This window comes from Pleurodeles waltl, chromosome 3_1, assembly GCF_031143425.1.
Source record: "Pleurodeles waltl isolate 20211129_DDA chromosome 3_1, aPleWal1.hap1.20221129, whole genome shotgun sequence".
NCBI classification, from domain to species: Eukaryota; Metazoa; Chordata; class Amphibia; order Caudata; family Salamandridae; genus Pleurodeles; species Pleurodeles waltl.
In genome coordinates, this window is record NC_090440.1 from 84848343 (window position 1) to 84864436 (window position 16094).

The following is a 16094-nucleotide window of genomic DNA, read 5'->3' on the forward strand; positions in this document are numbered from 1 at the left end:
GGGTCAAGATGCTATCTGCAGGCGCTCCCTGCCCAAATGGTTTTCCAGCCGCCATATTCAAGGCAGCAAGAGAATGGACAAACTGGATCACTCCTCTTTTTAATGAATGTTAAATTAGGTATAAGGTCCCAGAGGGCAGGAGAGACTACCTGGTTGTCCCTATTCATAAGAAGGGCCCTTATACTAGGCCAGAAAACTTCCGTCTTATTGTCCTACTTGATATGGAGAAAAAGTGTTTTGTGAAAATACTCAGCATAGAACTTGAGGAGTGACCGAAGGTTAGGAAAATCATCTTCGTAATACAAACTGGTTTCTGAAAGGGCAATGGGACGCAGGTTAATCTGCTAGGTCTAGCTGCTTTGATCGACCACTTTGTAAACAAGTATTTGGAATTCAATAGGTCTTGCATTTGTTAGAGTTAGAGCTATTGGCGCTGTAAATGACTATGTCTTTTACCTATGTGTTTTGGTTTGGAGTTTAGTGTATGTATGGACAGAGACACAGCTACAGCACTGTCTAGAGGACTAAGAATGGGGAATTCCCACTGGAAAGAGAAAGGCAGCTGCAGCACTGCCTAGGACTCAGAATGGAGGAGTTACCGACGGGAGCAGAGAGTCAGCTGCAGCTCTGTCTAGGGGACTAAGGATGAGGAATTTTCACTAGGGACAGAGACACAGTTGCAGTACTGCCTAGAGGACTTAGAATGGGGGAGTTATTGACAGGAACAGAGAAGAAGCTGCAGCATGGTTTAGCAGACTAAGAATGAGGAACTACCGCTGGGACAGAGAAGCAGCTAGCAGCACTGCCTAGAGGACTTAGAATGAGGAATTTCGGTTAGGACCAGAGAAGCAGCTAACAACACTGCCTAGTGGAATTAGAATGAGGAATTTGACGGGACTGGAGAAGCAGCTTGCAGCATTTTCTAGAGGACTGAGAATGATGAAGTACCACTGGGACCAGAGAAGCAGCTGGCAAAGAATGAGGGATTACCACTGGAACCAGAGAAGCAGCCGCAGCATTGTCTACGGGATTAAGAGGGAGGAATTACCATTGGGACCAGAGAAGCAGCTAGCAGCAGTGACTAGGGGATTTAGAATAAGGAATTACCGACGAGACCAGAGAAGCAGTTTTCAGCTCTGCCTAGACGACTTAGAATGAGGAATTACCACTGGCATCAGAGAAGCAGCTGCAGCATTGCCTCCAGTAGTAAGAATGAGGAATTACCACTTGGACCAGAGAAGCAGCTGCAGCACAGTGTAGGAGACTTAGAATGAGGAATTACCAATGGGACCAGAGAAAACAGCTGCAGCACACTTTTTAGAGGACTTTAGAATCAGAAAGACTAAAAGTGAATGAGTGGGTGTCTGAAAAACACGCACACAGAGCCAATTATTACTAAAACAGCAATGGAGGGAAAGTGGGTTGGAAAACATTAAGTATACCCAAGCAGAGGCACAAGAACAAACGAAACCAAAAACCTTCAGTACCTTTCTGAAACCAGTGTTTTCACTGGTGTGGTGTGAACACATTGCTATGGAAAACCAAAAGAACACTAAGGCTGCAATGACCAGATGCGAGGAAGATCCATCACATGCTGTAACAGGAGGAAGCGTGAATGCGGTGAACGTAGTGTGATGGCCGACAAAAAATTTCTTAGTGAAATCGCCTGGGAGAGAACTAAGCATATAAAGGAAGGATGTACAGACAAATGCACCTATAAAATAGAAGCATTTAGGACAAGCACAACAACGAACGAATGGCAATAATGGGCGTGGTTAAAGCCCACTGACTGAATACAGCAGGTCTTGCAGACAGCCCATTCGCCATTCCTAGTTTTGACCTAAAAAGGGTACACATCCTCTATTCAGTGCATTCATTTATTCTGCCACAGCTTTTGATAAGGTAGATAAAAAGCTGCTTTGGTCCAAATTAACAGCTTGAGGCATTTATCCATGCTTGTTGAAAAAACAGTCTTTACTCAAACACAGGAGTAAAAGTGAGTCCCCAGCAAATGGCCCACCTCTGCAAATACTTATACCAATACGGGCCTGAAGTAGGGCTGCTTACAGGCCCCTCCGATTTTTAATTGTCATTTGGCAGGTTTGAATTATCACCTAAGCACAGCTAAAGTCTTCCCTCTTAAAACTGCAAGCACTGGTGGCACCATTTTAATGGATGAAACTGCAAAAAGCTTACAAAGGTCTCTGACCAGCCTGGCAGATTAGCTTAGAATACAATACATCAAAAACCAAGATCCTAGTCTTCGGTAAAAGGATGGCAAAGAAAGGTGCAAGCTTTTTCATTTTTTTATTTTAAACAGCCAATAAGTTGAAAGGGTTTCCACAATCAAATATTTAGGTATATGGCTAAATGATCGCGGTAACCCTTCTACGCAAATCGAGGCACTAACAACTACGGCAAATGCCCTTGTTTTAGCCATCAAACGCCTCCTTAAAAGCCTCTTGGGGCAAGGTCTTTCCGCAATTTTAAATGTTATTGACAGCAAATTGATGCCCAAACTCACATATGGCTCCATAGTCTACAACAAATGTCTATTAACCTGTCCCGGTTAGATCTTGCTCAAAGCCGATGATAATGAAGTATGTTCTAGCTACCATCATCACCTAACTACAATTTAATCGAGACTCATATGGTTGTGAAGCTTCTGTCATTTTTCCTTGCTGTCCTTGTACCTACATCAGATGCTTTTTTTAGTGAACCATGATGAGATTGGGCCTAGGTTAGCATTACTCAACTACAACACTTTGTGCTTTTCTGAAACACATACAAGGCACCTGCTTATTTTTTTAACTGGCTGTTGATATCAGATTGTATGCTCCTTTTTTATATTTTATTGTACCACTGTTTATTTGTAATTGAAAATGATCTTGTGTGTTTTCTTCTAAAACCTTGCAATGATTTTGATTAATCATGAAAAACAAAAAGAGAAATTATATATTCTTTTAAACCATCAGAAGTGTCCTTTAATAGGATGAGAACCATACTTACCAACAGGATAACTTCCTCCGCCTTCTGCTGTTTCATAGACCGCCTCAGACCCCTCAGGTTCTCGCTGGCTTATCGCCTCCTGGTAGTCCGATTCTTCAGCTTCATAAACTGGCTCGGGTTCTTTAGGTGGGGCTTTACTTGAACTCTTGACAATTGGCTCCGTCTCATAAGCATACGCATCCTACAACAGCAAAAGAGGTCATCATTTAACCTGTGAGCGGACCTCTTCCCAAAGCCGGGAATGAACAGTCCTCAATGTTCAAACTGGTTTTATGGTGGATAAGCCCCGCCTCTTTAAACAGATCCATGTTATTTAGTTCTCATCTTCTGAATCAGTGTAGTCAAGTGAACCCTAAAACCTAAGGGTCAACCAGTAGTGAAAAATTTCCATTAACTATTTCTGCAGTTTTGTAGCACAACTCCACCTAATAAAGAATACTTTCTGAGGCAATCCATAGAAGATACAATAAACAAAGGTGTACAAGGCTTTTTAACTAATGAAACAGAAACAAAACAACTTGAACAAAAAGGAGCACATTGGGGTAGTCTTGCAAGGCTGATGCAACCGTGGAAGAAATTTAGAAGCTTTAAAAGATAACTCACACTCAGTCCTGTTCACCATCAAAAATAACTCAGTGAGTGAAGCAGTTTCTGCTGGTTTCAGGTGTGAATACTGGCACTGGAAACTCTGCCCTATATAATGGTGTTGAATTGATCTACGTCAGAAGGCAAACTAGTACTCATAATTGACGTTATGTTTTTTTATGTGGTCAGACCATTCAACCCAGAACTGGGCTGCCAGGAGGGAGAAGTCCTAGGAAATGGTTAAATCTTGGAAGCAAGGTAATGTTTACTTTTCTAAAGTGCCAAAAGCGATGCAGTCAGCATATGAAATTCTGAGCAGGCATTTCCGACTAATGGAAGTAAGATCCTGCTAAATGGGACATTTAAAAAAAAAAAATCTACATTACTGAAATTAGTACCTGGAATCTTTGGATTGGCCTCCCACAAGGAGCTGCAATTTATACACTGAGGCTTGAAATGGGCATGACAAGTATAACCTTCAAATATTACCAAAGAGTTGTAAATTACTGGCACCCTATGGTAAGAGCAAGAGAGGTTACTCAATGCCATAGGATTAAAGAGTATTTACACAATATCACGTAAACCCAGTGGCATGATAATTTTTTTTTTAATTCCAGCTTGAATTACAACCATGTGGTCTTGAAAGAGTTTGGCTGCCTAACAAGTAAACTGGATGTAATCAGTAAAAATTTGATCAGAAGAACCAGATTCACAGGAGAGTGTAAAATGGGCAAAATATGCTCATGAAGTCAAGGCAAGACAGATGGGCCAGTTGTACTTATATTTAAATCACATTCAAGCAAGAGATACCATAGATGTTGAGATTAAGAGTAGGTCAAGTGCCCCAAAATATAGAGTAGAAAAAAAAAAGAAAACAGTAATAAATATAAAAACAGAGACTTATCACAATACCCTTTTTGTAACTCCACTGCTATTTTACTATCGCAATGAATTGTATTTTGATTATATTTCACAGTGGCCTGTGCAGCACTACTGCTTCCAGTTTTTAGATGTCTACAGAAAAGATGAGCCAATGGCTTGCTTTTAAATATGATATAATGTCAAAACTTTGTATTATGTAACACATTTGGTAAGTTTACCGTTGTAGAGAAGTCAAAGTAAGAAGAGGTTAGAGAATAAGGTTTTTAAATTGGCAATGAGGTTTTCATAGTTTATCATAAGTACAGTTTGCATTGTCTGATTAGTATCAAGTGAAACAATGAATTTAACCACTACTGAAATCAGGTTTAAGATTCAGCATTGACTGCCTCCTGGGTTATTCGCTACAATCGAAATAAGGACAGCGTGCAAGAATATTATCAATCATTTTAAAGACTGGGCAAAGGGTTTTTGCAACCATTCGGAAGGCAACACCGTCGCCTCAGATCCCCTTGCGATGGGCCATTTCCCTTCTCCCACCCCACCCACCATTCCTTGCTCGCCATAAAACCACTGTTTTGGTAACCACTCACCTCATAAATGGCAGGGCTTGGAGGACTCTTCTCATTCGTGTTTTGAGGCGCAGGCGATTGAGGAGGAGTTTCCTTCTTGGCTTTTTCCTTTTAAAGATGGAGAAAACATGTGAACTAAAAACATTACTGGAGTTTGAGCATTTAAGATATTGACAACAAGTCTAGGTATGTAGAGGTCAGACCTAGCTACAACGCAATGGAGCACTGTAAAGCGGTGGGGACTAGGCAGGAAGATACAACAGTCAGTGGGAAGCGAGAAGATACAACACTACACGACAAGCCTTCGATACATTCCAGTGTTTCTCATAAAAGTTCAAATTGACCCCATTAGGAGCTTGGGAATGATCACGCACCTTGCAGCAGATCACCTCAGTGAAAACCAAGAAAGGGCCAGGGCTGGCGACAGCACTCGTTGCTATATCACTCTTGTTCAGTGCAGGTTCTTTACTGATGTAGTTTAGTACTTATAAGAGATGTTTTGTGGACTGTCAAGGCACTCTACACTGAAGCTGAAAGAAGGACTCCCGTTCAGCCGATTACTAAGCCCTTCTGTGTAGAACTAATTAAAGGTGCTAAAAGAAGGCATCTGGCACCAGGAGAGTGATTTCAGGTGGCTGGTTTGGTTGAAGGCACTGCAGAGGATGGGGCCCCACCCTTCTGCTTACAAAGCAGGAGAGTAAATTGAGCTTACCACAGGCCAACCTAGAGTGGGCCTTTAATGGCTGTCTGACCTCTCCCGGACGGGAGAAAAAAGGTAATGTTTCCCCGCTGTCTCATGAGTACTTTGACATGGTGAGGTTTTAGGAACCATTGGGGGCCTTGGCACTCGCTTGTGCTCATATAGTGGGTGCCGATGTGTGCATGAGCACCACCAAATCTCAACCAATCTGAGAAGCTGTGGTCTTCAGTGGTGAAGTGAGCAGAACCCCAACTGGAGAAGATGGAGGACAGACTGGTCATCAGTGTAAGGCAATTGCATACAGAATTTGCCCCCAAAAAGATGTAATTAAGAAGTAATATACATGTTTTGCATGCCTGATGCGGAGTGAAGATAACCTTACCTAACTGAGGTATTTTCTCTCCTATATTGTTTTATATAACAATCACGCAGCAGTAGGTTGTCTAGATACATTAGAAGAGACCAAATATAATACAAAAACAGACATCAACATTCAGATATGTCCCAAAATTGTAAAGCTATATAGTAAGACCATAATCAGGAATCTGCTTACAGACTGCATTTGTGCCCATCTGGGTATCCATGTGTGACCACATAAAAAAAAAATTCTCAAACTTATGTACTCTGCCAATCATGGTTTTGTTTTAAAGCAACTGGATTGAATGCTCTTATGCGGCAATATTTTTTAAAAAAGCCTACTACAGCGAAAAAATAAAAAACAAGCCCAAAGAAGTACCAAAGCCAGCAGGTTTAACATTTGCACTCGAGTATTGACAAAAAAGAAATATATATATGAATATCTGCTGCAGTGTACTACAAGTTAAAAAAAAGGCTTGGTTGCATGTAAAATGAAGGGTTCGCATAGAGAATTAAGTGCGAGATGACAGATTGTACTTTTCAGATGTAAAATCGCCCTTCATGCCCATTCCACTAGATACAGCCAACAGAAAAAAGGCAGGACTAAAATACTTCTATGAATTGATCCAAATTGTTAATTTCAATGTTTCAAGTGGCATCCAATACTCTCTCAATGGAGGCCATGAAACAGAAGAGTGGAGAGCAAGGAGAGTCCTTAGCAAGAGAAATGGAGAGATAAAGTTTTAGGACCCCGGGCTAAGCATAGCCCACAAACCCCAGAATGGCACCACCCAGAATAGGCACTCACTGGGGAAGAGGAAAACTGTCAGCAGAGAGAAGAGAGGCTGGGTCAGTGAGGAGAGGCTGGCTCTCAAGGGATCCCCCTTGAGGCTGGCAGATCCCCCTTGGGGTTGGCAAAGCCCACCGGGGGCGCCAACAGTTTGAAAAAAAGCACAGTGTCTGACTCCAGGAGGAAGCCCCTCGAAAGTGAAAATGGTGGCTGGTGCGGCATGAGAATGCTGCATCAAGTACATTTATAAGAAGAGCTCCCTGCCAGGGTGGGAGGGATTACTTTGGTCCAGGGGGAGCACAGAGCTGACGCAAATAGGTTAGAGGAAGGCAGGACTGGGCACCTAAGACTATATGGGCCACCTCACATAGATCTTATGCAGGAACAGACCTGTTATTACTAGGTCAGGACAAAAACAAGACATAATCATGGTAGAACATGAAGTTGTATCCCTTTCAGAAGAAGTGCCAGTTGCAGGTCTCTTGCAGTGGGACACAGCCAAAAAGAAGAGATCTCCTCACTGGCAGCTTAACACTTAGTTATTGAGAGACAAATTTGCTAAAGAAGCAAGCTAATCCTAGATTAAGGAGTGTTTACAGCACAATGAATATATGCGCCCGGTAGTACAGAAAGTATGGGAAGCGCTCAGTCGATATTAGGGATACCTGCAAAGTGAAGGGAATTAGATTCAACAAAATCTGATACTGTTACTAGAACAGAAAGACAAAAATTATATTTGGGACAGGTGAGACTTGGGGTAAAGCAAGGAAATGACTGGCCTCTAAACTAAGAAAATGGCAAACTCAATCCCAGCTCACACACATTAAAAGAGGACACAGGAGAATAGTTATAAGGGGATACTATAAACAAGGCATTCAGATTGTATTAGCCAGCGCTATATACAGCCGAACCAGCAGAAAGGGTGGAAGCAAAAAGATATTTAGAAAGGGGTGGCTTATCTAAACTCACACCAGATCAGACAGAATCCCTAAACAGCTGTAAATTTGCTGAGGTAATCATTAAAACAGTGAGAATTCTCCAGGTTTCAACCACGCCCGGTCTAAACAAATTTGTTCTGGCATTCTTTAAAACATTCTGGCCTGGACTAATTGGGATAACGCTTAGTATATGTAAACCGCTTACTGATCTGGGAAAAGTGACTTCAATGATGTCAGAAGACCACAGAATGGTTCTTCTGGAAAAAAAGAGAAAACTTGCAGATGAAGTGTGGCTTGCATCAGCAGATTTCTCTAATAAATGCAGACATATAGATGTATAGATATATATGCTAAAGTTATTGCTTCTGATATACCCAGACCAGGCAGAATTAATCACCAGAAGGCAGGTTGGAGACATCTCTAAGAAGGAGATGCAAAAATAAATAAATACATTAAAAAAAATTACTGTTCTACTCTAGTGTGCAAACAAATAATTCAAGTAAGTGCACAGGTCCTTTTTGAGAGAGATCATGAGTTATAGGAGCCTGGGAGACCACCTCATCTCAACAGCACTGGCAGGCTACCATAACCAGCCTCCTAAACTATGGGCTAGTGGACAGGAGAGAGTGCCAGTTCAGAAGCAGTGGGAGTTGAGGTAGTGGTGCTCCTTGAATCCTTGCTCTTTGCGTTCTGACTGGAGGCATTAACATAACAAACACAGGGAAATGGCTCCATCAGGATGAGACACTGGGCAGAAATTAGTTCAAACAGCCCCTCCATGCAGACAGTACAATAGTGATGCTGTTTGCACTTCACCTCGTACACCAACCAGACCCCTTAAGCAGGAACTACAGTGCTTCAAGAAGAGTGGCGGAATTTACGCCAATTATGCCAAGATCAGAACACTGGGGAATAAACATGTCCCGAAATGAGAGTCAGAATGAGTAAATAACGAGGCATACACCTTGGATTCTATGCGGAGAGAGTACAGAATGCTAATTTCTGTCCGCATATAAGGGAAGTCCAGAAGGATCTCCAAAGACACAACTACTTGCATGTGGCACGAACGTATTGCCTCTATTAACATGGCAACAATCCGAAAAGTCTAATTTCTCATCCAGCAATACTGCTTCAAGTAGGCCCACAAATCTGATACAGTTACAAAGAGTATGCCTTGAGGACTTGGGGGAGGGAAGAAAATGAGAATTGGCTTCAAATAGCTATTGAGTCAACGAGGTCTCTAATCTAGGGCATACTATGAGGCTTCACACTTAAACTACCTCCTTGACTGGTTAAAAGTCAAAACCGTCTCAATGGTGCTTCATTGTCAATTTTCTTGCAGATAGCCAATTATGAGGGTCGGAGGCAATACGTGGAAAAACTCAAAATATAGCCACCGTAAACCTGATACTCACCAGAAGACGACCCGTTAGACCTTCAATAAAGATCCATCGACATTCTCCCTGTTAATATGGGAGCCCAGAATTTTGGACTACAGGAAGACAGGGACATCTTTAGACTATGACGAGAAGCCTGATGCATCACGAACGAGGACATTAAAAAAGCAGAAGTCAAAACATTCAAGCAAATACAAGCAAAGTACAGCCTAGGATAATATGAGAGGTTCAGAGGTGTTCCCAATCTACACTGGGTACTGAAAAAAAGGAGTGTGGGAGGTTGCTACTCGGCCGTTCACTGGTTTTGAATAATTAATCCAGAAAGTGACAGGAAAAATTGATAAGGTCCCAATTGAGGGAAAAACAAACATAAGGAATCCTATTCAAATCAGCTGCAAAATGGAGGAAGGGCTAAACCATTCAAGGAAACAATGGAAGAGTTTAGCCCACAACAAATACAAGATCACTAAACATGTACATGCAAGGGAAGCAGCCCGTGAAATAGTAGATCGCTGCCACTAGACAGTCGCCTACAACCCCCACGAGCCATAAAAGAAACTAAGTCCATGCAGTGCTGGAGGGGCTGAAATCATGAGAAACCAATCCCACACACACCCTGGGACTGCCCTAAACTTAGCACTTGCTGGGACGAATTCATAAAAAGTTATAGCATTAATCCCAGACTGTGTAATGCTGGGGTGGATGTCCAAGACAAGGTGGGTAAGCTAGAAAATTGCAATAAAGTAAGAAACACCTTGCCCTAGAGGCAGAACAGGTTATTGTAGCCGAAACAGTTACACTTCTGACACACACACACACAAATAAAATGTGAAGGTGTGGTTCGGTTCAGATCCGGATACTTACCTGTAATCCTTTCTGGGTCTCTGGGTTTCTGACGTACGGGTGGCTGTCTCAAGAAGCATATGAGTTAGTTAAATGCACTCGAGAAGTTCCCACCTTCTCAGAAAGAAAAGCCAAAGACTAAAAAAACCTTCTCACAAAACGAAGACTTCAGAGGATTGAAGAAAACCAGCAATATAGAATTTGGAATTCTTCAGTGAGTGAGCATCAGAAAAACGAGGGAGTGGGGAAAAGGGTAAAGGAACACAGCTTTGTTGTGACACACCCTCCAGACTGAGGCCTTTAGATAGTAAAGCAGAATGGATTGGGAAAGTCTAGAAGTAACCAAGGGTGAGGGCAGCCATGATGGAAAGGGAAAAGAAAACAAAAACCTGAAGTCCCATATCTGTAGAGTTGCCTTAAAAAGCAGATGCAACCTCACAGGTAGGCAACTGCCATTTTGGAGTTGAAGAGAAAAGGAGCAGCAGTAAGGTGCTAGAGCCCAGGTAAGAGACCCTCCCAGCCACAGCTGTGGGCTTCATAGAGTCTGCTGACGTCCGGGAACCACAGGACCGCAGTTCTCGGGCACCCAAGTGGCCAAGAAGCCACGGACACAACAGGTTCATCCTAGGGATGGAAATGGTAACACGTGTGACTATAGACAATGAATGGGGCATCGAGAAAACTTTGCCACAGGAGTTTAGGGGGTCCACAGATGTTTCAATACTAAAGCAAAACACAGACTTTCCACAATTTTGGGAATGTTTCTAAACATCACAAGTAAAAGTTACGCAAGAAGTGACACTGGTGGGAAAGGTGGGGAAGGGGTTACTGAAAAGGGGTGCTCTACATATATCTTGAAAAATAAAAACTAACTAGTGAAACAAAAGATGTCTACTAATGTTTTAGGAATGTGGGTCTGGTCACAATGTTGTCAGACTGCCTCAAGTATGTGGCTACATCGTATTAGCTACAAAGAGATGTAACAAAGTGGCCCGGAAAAGGAGACATTGATGTACTGCAAACCACCTAGGAACTCTGAGAATGCTAAGAATGTGACAGTAGATTCCATATTACACGTGGAGCCTGGGTGTGCTCCCTGCCAGAACAACAAAAAAGAATGCCTATCTGCTGTGAGGCAAAAGGGAGAGCTATGTTTTGGACTAAGCGGTGTCAGGACCTAATTAAAATGAGGAGATTTTATTGTCACCAACACTCAGTCAAAAAATGTGATTACAACTGCAATCATAATATAGCTTTGTCCCATTTGTACCTTGTATGCCCCTTGGTGATGGGAGTTGCATGCTTAGCTGGAACCCAGTCTAGGCTTGCCAACAAAGAGGTAGTTTAAATCTGGGAGAACGGACTATACATGCCCATTCCCAAGACATTTCCCCAGCCAACTTCTGTTATCAACAAAGTCTGGAAGCCTAACCCTTACACCAGTTCTTCCCATCAGCCATCTCTGGTGTCTGTTGGACAAGGAAGATAGAGCTGATCCCAGTCTTTGCAACATTTGACAGGCAAGTTATGTCTGTCAGAATATGTAGAAAAATCAGTAGAGAAGCACATGAGAGAGGAAGTTACCACTAGACCCTGTGGTGAGTACACATGCTCTCGTTGAGAACTTACATAATGCCATCAAAAGAACACCTCTGCTGCATAAGCTTCCACATTTGCATGGGCACAAACAAGGGTATTCTGTTTAGGGTTTTTAAAGCAAGTGCCTTCCACAGATGATGCTGATACCTTGTCTGTCTCCATAAAATACCTTGAATCCCCTGAAGATTTACACAACTACTCACCTCAAGTTTCCTTCTGGCCTCCTCCTGCTCCTCTCGGTCCTTTGCCATCCTCTGAGCTCTTTCTGCTTCGGCCTTCTTTCGGTTCTCGGCTTCATTCTCCTTAGCAATGTTTTCGAAGTTTGCCCTGAGATTGCTTGTTTTGTTGCTGACTGCAAGATAACAAAGGGAGGAGAATCAAGAAGCAGTCTTCAACTAATAAATATTTATGACATGCAATTACAGATTTAATATGCCTCCATGTTGTGAAGTAGAGGATGCCAATTCAAATACGTTACCATGCTTTGCCGTAAAATAACGGAGAAAATTATTCCAAAGTATATAGTTTGATTCTCACGTCATTTACAATCACAATTAAACAAATCAAATGTATTGCCTCCCGAAAAGGGTATAAAATATTCACTACAGAATATTTGTGCAGTGTTCTCTTTTTTAAAATATTTCTTTTTTTTTTATTAAATATTTCTTTATTTGCATTTTTGATAGTAAGAGACATACAATCCATAGTCATCGTCAAACAGTACACATCAGTGTTGTCCGACATTTTAAACATTTACAGTGCATCCAACTCCTCATGGTGTAGAGCCTACGCACAGCTCTCAGTAATAATACTTATTCTCAAAACAGATAATCCCGTTACCTCCCATTTCTGGTATCTTGAGGTAGAGGGGCTGAAGGATATACTGTAATGTGGCAACATCTTATATAATGCACCATCTTATAAAATGCACATCACAATCCTCCTCATGTCCAACATCCCCCCCCCATCCATTCTCACCCCCAACCCCCGATTCCATTCGCCTATCACAGTTTACTTAATACATCATAACACGTCACAGCTCCGGGTGCCTGCCACCCCGTGATCCCGGATTGTCTCTCACGCACATGAATGAGTAACATTACCCGCCCATTCAATCCATTTCTGCCTGTTCGCTGTCCATCTTCTCCATTGAAGCTCCATCCAGAGGCTCCAGGAGTGCCTGTATGATACGCCCCTAGAACTTTATCGTCTCTAGTGCCCCCCCTGCTCCGGCCCATCCTAGTATATTTCTTCCCAGTCCTCCTGCCTGGGGGTCTAGGGCTGATCCAACTAATTACTCTGCGCCTCCTCGCGACTACGAGCCCCAGTATTGTAAAGCGGCCACTTAATTTTTTTCTTTGGGTTATCTGGGAGGAGACCCAGCACACACTGCTTTTTGTACACAATACCCCCCACCCCGTCAGCCCCTCTATGTGCTGTAATATCCCTCTCCAGTATAGCATTATAACCGGGCGTGGCCACATCATGTGCTTAAGATCGGCTACGTCAACCCCACACCTAGGACAGTTTCGTGACCTGGAGGGGTATATTACATGTAGCCTCTTTGGAGAAAGGTACGTCATATGTACAAGATTACATTGAATCAATTTAAACCCTGCACTGATGGAGACCCTGCAAACTTCTTTGTGTACCTTTGACCAATCCCTAGGTGCAAAGGGCTCACCGCTATCGCGTTGCCAATGTTCCTCTATGCAGAGTGGTGCAACTTTTCTATCCATGCAAATTGCACGGTAGACGTGTTATGAATTCAATCCCCCTGCCACAGAGGGGAGTGTCACTGGTGTTTGTGTGGGCTCAGGGACCTCGGGGAATGTTGGCCAAAGCTGTCTTGGTGTTGCTGCTATTTTAGTGCATTAGCTAAATTGTCCTCTCCCCAAACCAAATGTCTCCATTGCATCTGCCAGGATTATAAAGTGGCCTTCAAGGTATAGATCCGACAGCATAATGCAACTGCCTTCCTGCGTTTTGTCCACTGCCATTATTCGGGACATCTGTTCGAAAGGGCGCACGATACATGTCTACTTCTGGAGTTTATCAGTCTCCACCCACTATCCATCGTACTGCCCTCTCCCACACTCGGCCCATCTGCCGAATCAAGTGTGGGAACACGTCAGGCATTATTCCTCCATGCATCAACAGCACCCCAAGTTGGTGGCCTTCATGAGTGCCCTCCAATAATGCCCTTTCCCAATTATGTTCTCCATCTAGCCAGCGTATTGCATGTTGCAGGTGAGCCACTAAGTAGTAGTTTCAGGTCTGGGACTTTCATCCCGCCTTTGTCCCAATCCCTCTGGAGTATTTAAGGCTTACCCTATTGCGTTTGCTAGCCCTCAGGAGCTCCACTAACAAGCCATTAAGTTCTCGAAACACTTTTCTCGGTATCGCGTGCATAGCCCCTTGCAACACATAAGAAACAAGCTAGCACTACCACCTTTATGAGAGATACTTTCCACATCAGGGATACTTTCAATGTGTTCCCAAATGCAATAGAAGGGAGCAAGTTCCTAATCACGTGCCCTAAATTCAGGACATATGTTTGTGGTTTCTCGTGGGTGGAGTATATACCTAGGTATTTAACACTGTCCAATTTCCACAGTATCCCCACTTTTGGCAACTGAGACTGTGGCACGTCCCGCAGCTGTAACAAGGGAAAGAGAAGCGACTTTGCTTTGACTCGTAGTCCAGAGAATTCACCAGAATTCACACATTCCAATTAATAGTATTGGACGGGATATATCACACCCGACTTATATGCCTCACAGGTTGAGTGTGTAGTGGAGTCTACACGCCAAGGGCTCCAAGGCAAGGGTGAATAATAATGGGGACAAGGGGCATCCCTGTCTGGTGCCCCTTTGTAACAGGATTTCAGCAGAAACATACCTGCTTGTTCATACTCTTGGGCAGCCATAAAGGTGCTTTGTCCAGCGGATGTACGTCTTCCTAGCCCCACATTTTACAGGACCTGATATACATATATATTCCCACCTCACTGAGTCAAGTGCTTGCTCTATGTCTAAAAAGGCCAGAGCATATTAATCTCCTAGTGCCGTGGCATGCATTACATGTGTGAAGCTGCAATGGTTCTGTAATGTATTCCTGTGCGGTATTAATCCAGATTGGTCCGCATGAACCAATCAAGGAAGATACGGAAGTAACCTAGACATCAATGCTTGACTAAGGATTTTTAGGCCTACATTTAGCATGGATCGAGGCAGATGTGAACTTGCCTCTAGGGGATCTTTCCCTGGCTTCGGAGCATCCCTCTCTGCGATGCCTTAGTGTACACTGATAACAGACAGTCCACCAGTGTACTGGCAAACATTCTATATAGCTCACTGGTAACCTGTCACCGCCCAGCCAATTCGCCTTTTTCAATGCATCTATAGCATTGAGCAATTCCTGCCTTATCAATGGTGCTCCAAACCAGAAAGTTAGCTTCATGGGCTGCCATGGCGGATGTACCTTAATTTCCAGGAAGGGATGTCCTCCACTACACGCAACCACATGATGTCAGGGGACTATTTCAAACATTAGCATCCTCCCACCCCAGCACATAACATTGGAATTTCTGACATAAAGGAAACAGGCACAGAGTTGAGAGTTTAATGTTTAATGTTTAAATGTTGGTTAAGGGCTCTAAATTGTCTAAATGAGGTTAAAAAGTATTCCTAATCTCGGGCTTATCCCCTACGATGCATGATTTATGAATGTGAATAAGCAATGTGACCGCTTCTCCTTAAACATAATCGCAAGTCGCAGCGTAGACACACAGTACTGCCAATTGGGGGCTAGTAACAATGTCAATGTATATGAAACTAATATAAAATTGAAGTAATAGCTGTATATGAGCTGTAATGACGATGAAAATGACAATAAATAAAGTTTTTAAAAAACACAAAATTTAAAAAAACGAATCAATGGTGCTCAAAGTACTTCCTGCTTCTCACTAGTGAGCCGTGGTAGTTTCAGATCTTCCAAATACACTGGAAGCTTACCAAAGCCCTCCTCGCAAGGAGTCGCAGTATAGACTCCACTGAGGTGAGCCATGAAGATGTCACTTATTGCCTTCTAGATATATTTCTCACAGCCCCTCCGGTCTCTGATCCCCAGCACTGAGTTCAGAGTCACCTCCGATCGAATCAAGCGTACCAGTAGGCGGCCTTCTTGTTCCCTTCCATATACCAGCGTCTTTGTCCAGTATGACGGATATGTTTCTCTAGCTGGTCCCATAATACACACACCTTTTGACGCAGTCTATCCCAATCCACAAGTATTGTCGGGTCCTCAGAGAGCTTCCTTTCCAAGTCAGCCTCATAGCATGTTCTGTCCTCTCCTACGCTCGTATGGCGTATTCCCACCGTTGTTGTCATGCATACCCCTCTCAGCACCACTTTCATGGCATCC

General features: G+C 43.1%; 1 protein-coding gene across 4 annotated transcripts in view; it reads right to left on the bottom strand.

The window, feature by feature from the left end:
* CTTN (cortactin) overlaps positions 1 to 16094 on the bottom strand; it is a 195661-nt gene that overhangs the window by 22764 nt on the left and 156803 nt on the right. For all 4 annotated transcript variants that reach the window (XM_069221879.1, XM_069221877.1, XM_069221878.1 and 1 more), the window contains 3 exons: positions 11873 to 12021; positions 5067 to 5153; positions 3010 to 3190 (listed from right to left, as the gene is read on the bottom strand). In XM_069221879.1, coding sequence (XP_069077980.1) covers positions 3010 to 3190; positions 5067 to 5153; positions 11873 to 12021 — 417 coding nt within the window. The remainder of the gene's footprint in view (positions 1 to 3009; positions 3191 to 5066; positions 5154 to 11872; positions 12022 to 16094) is intronic.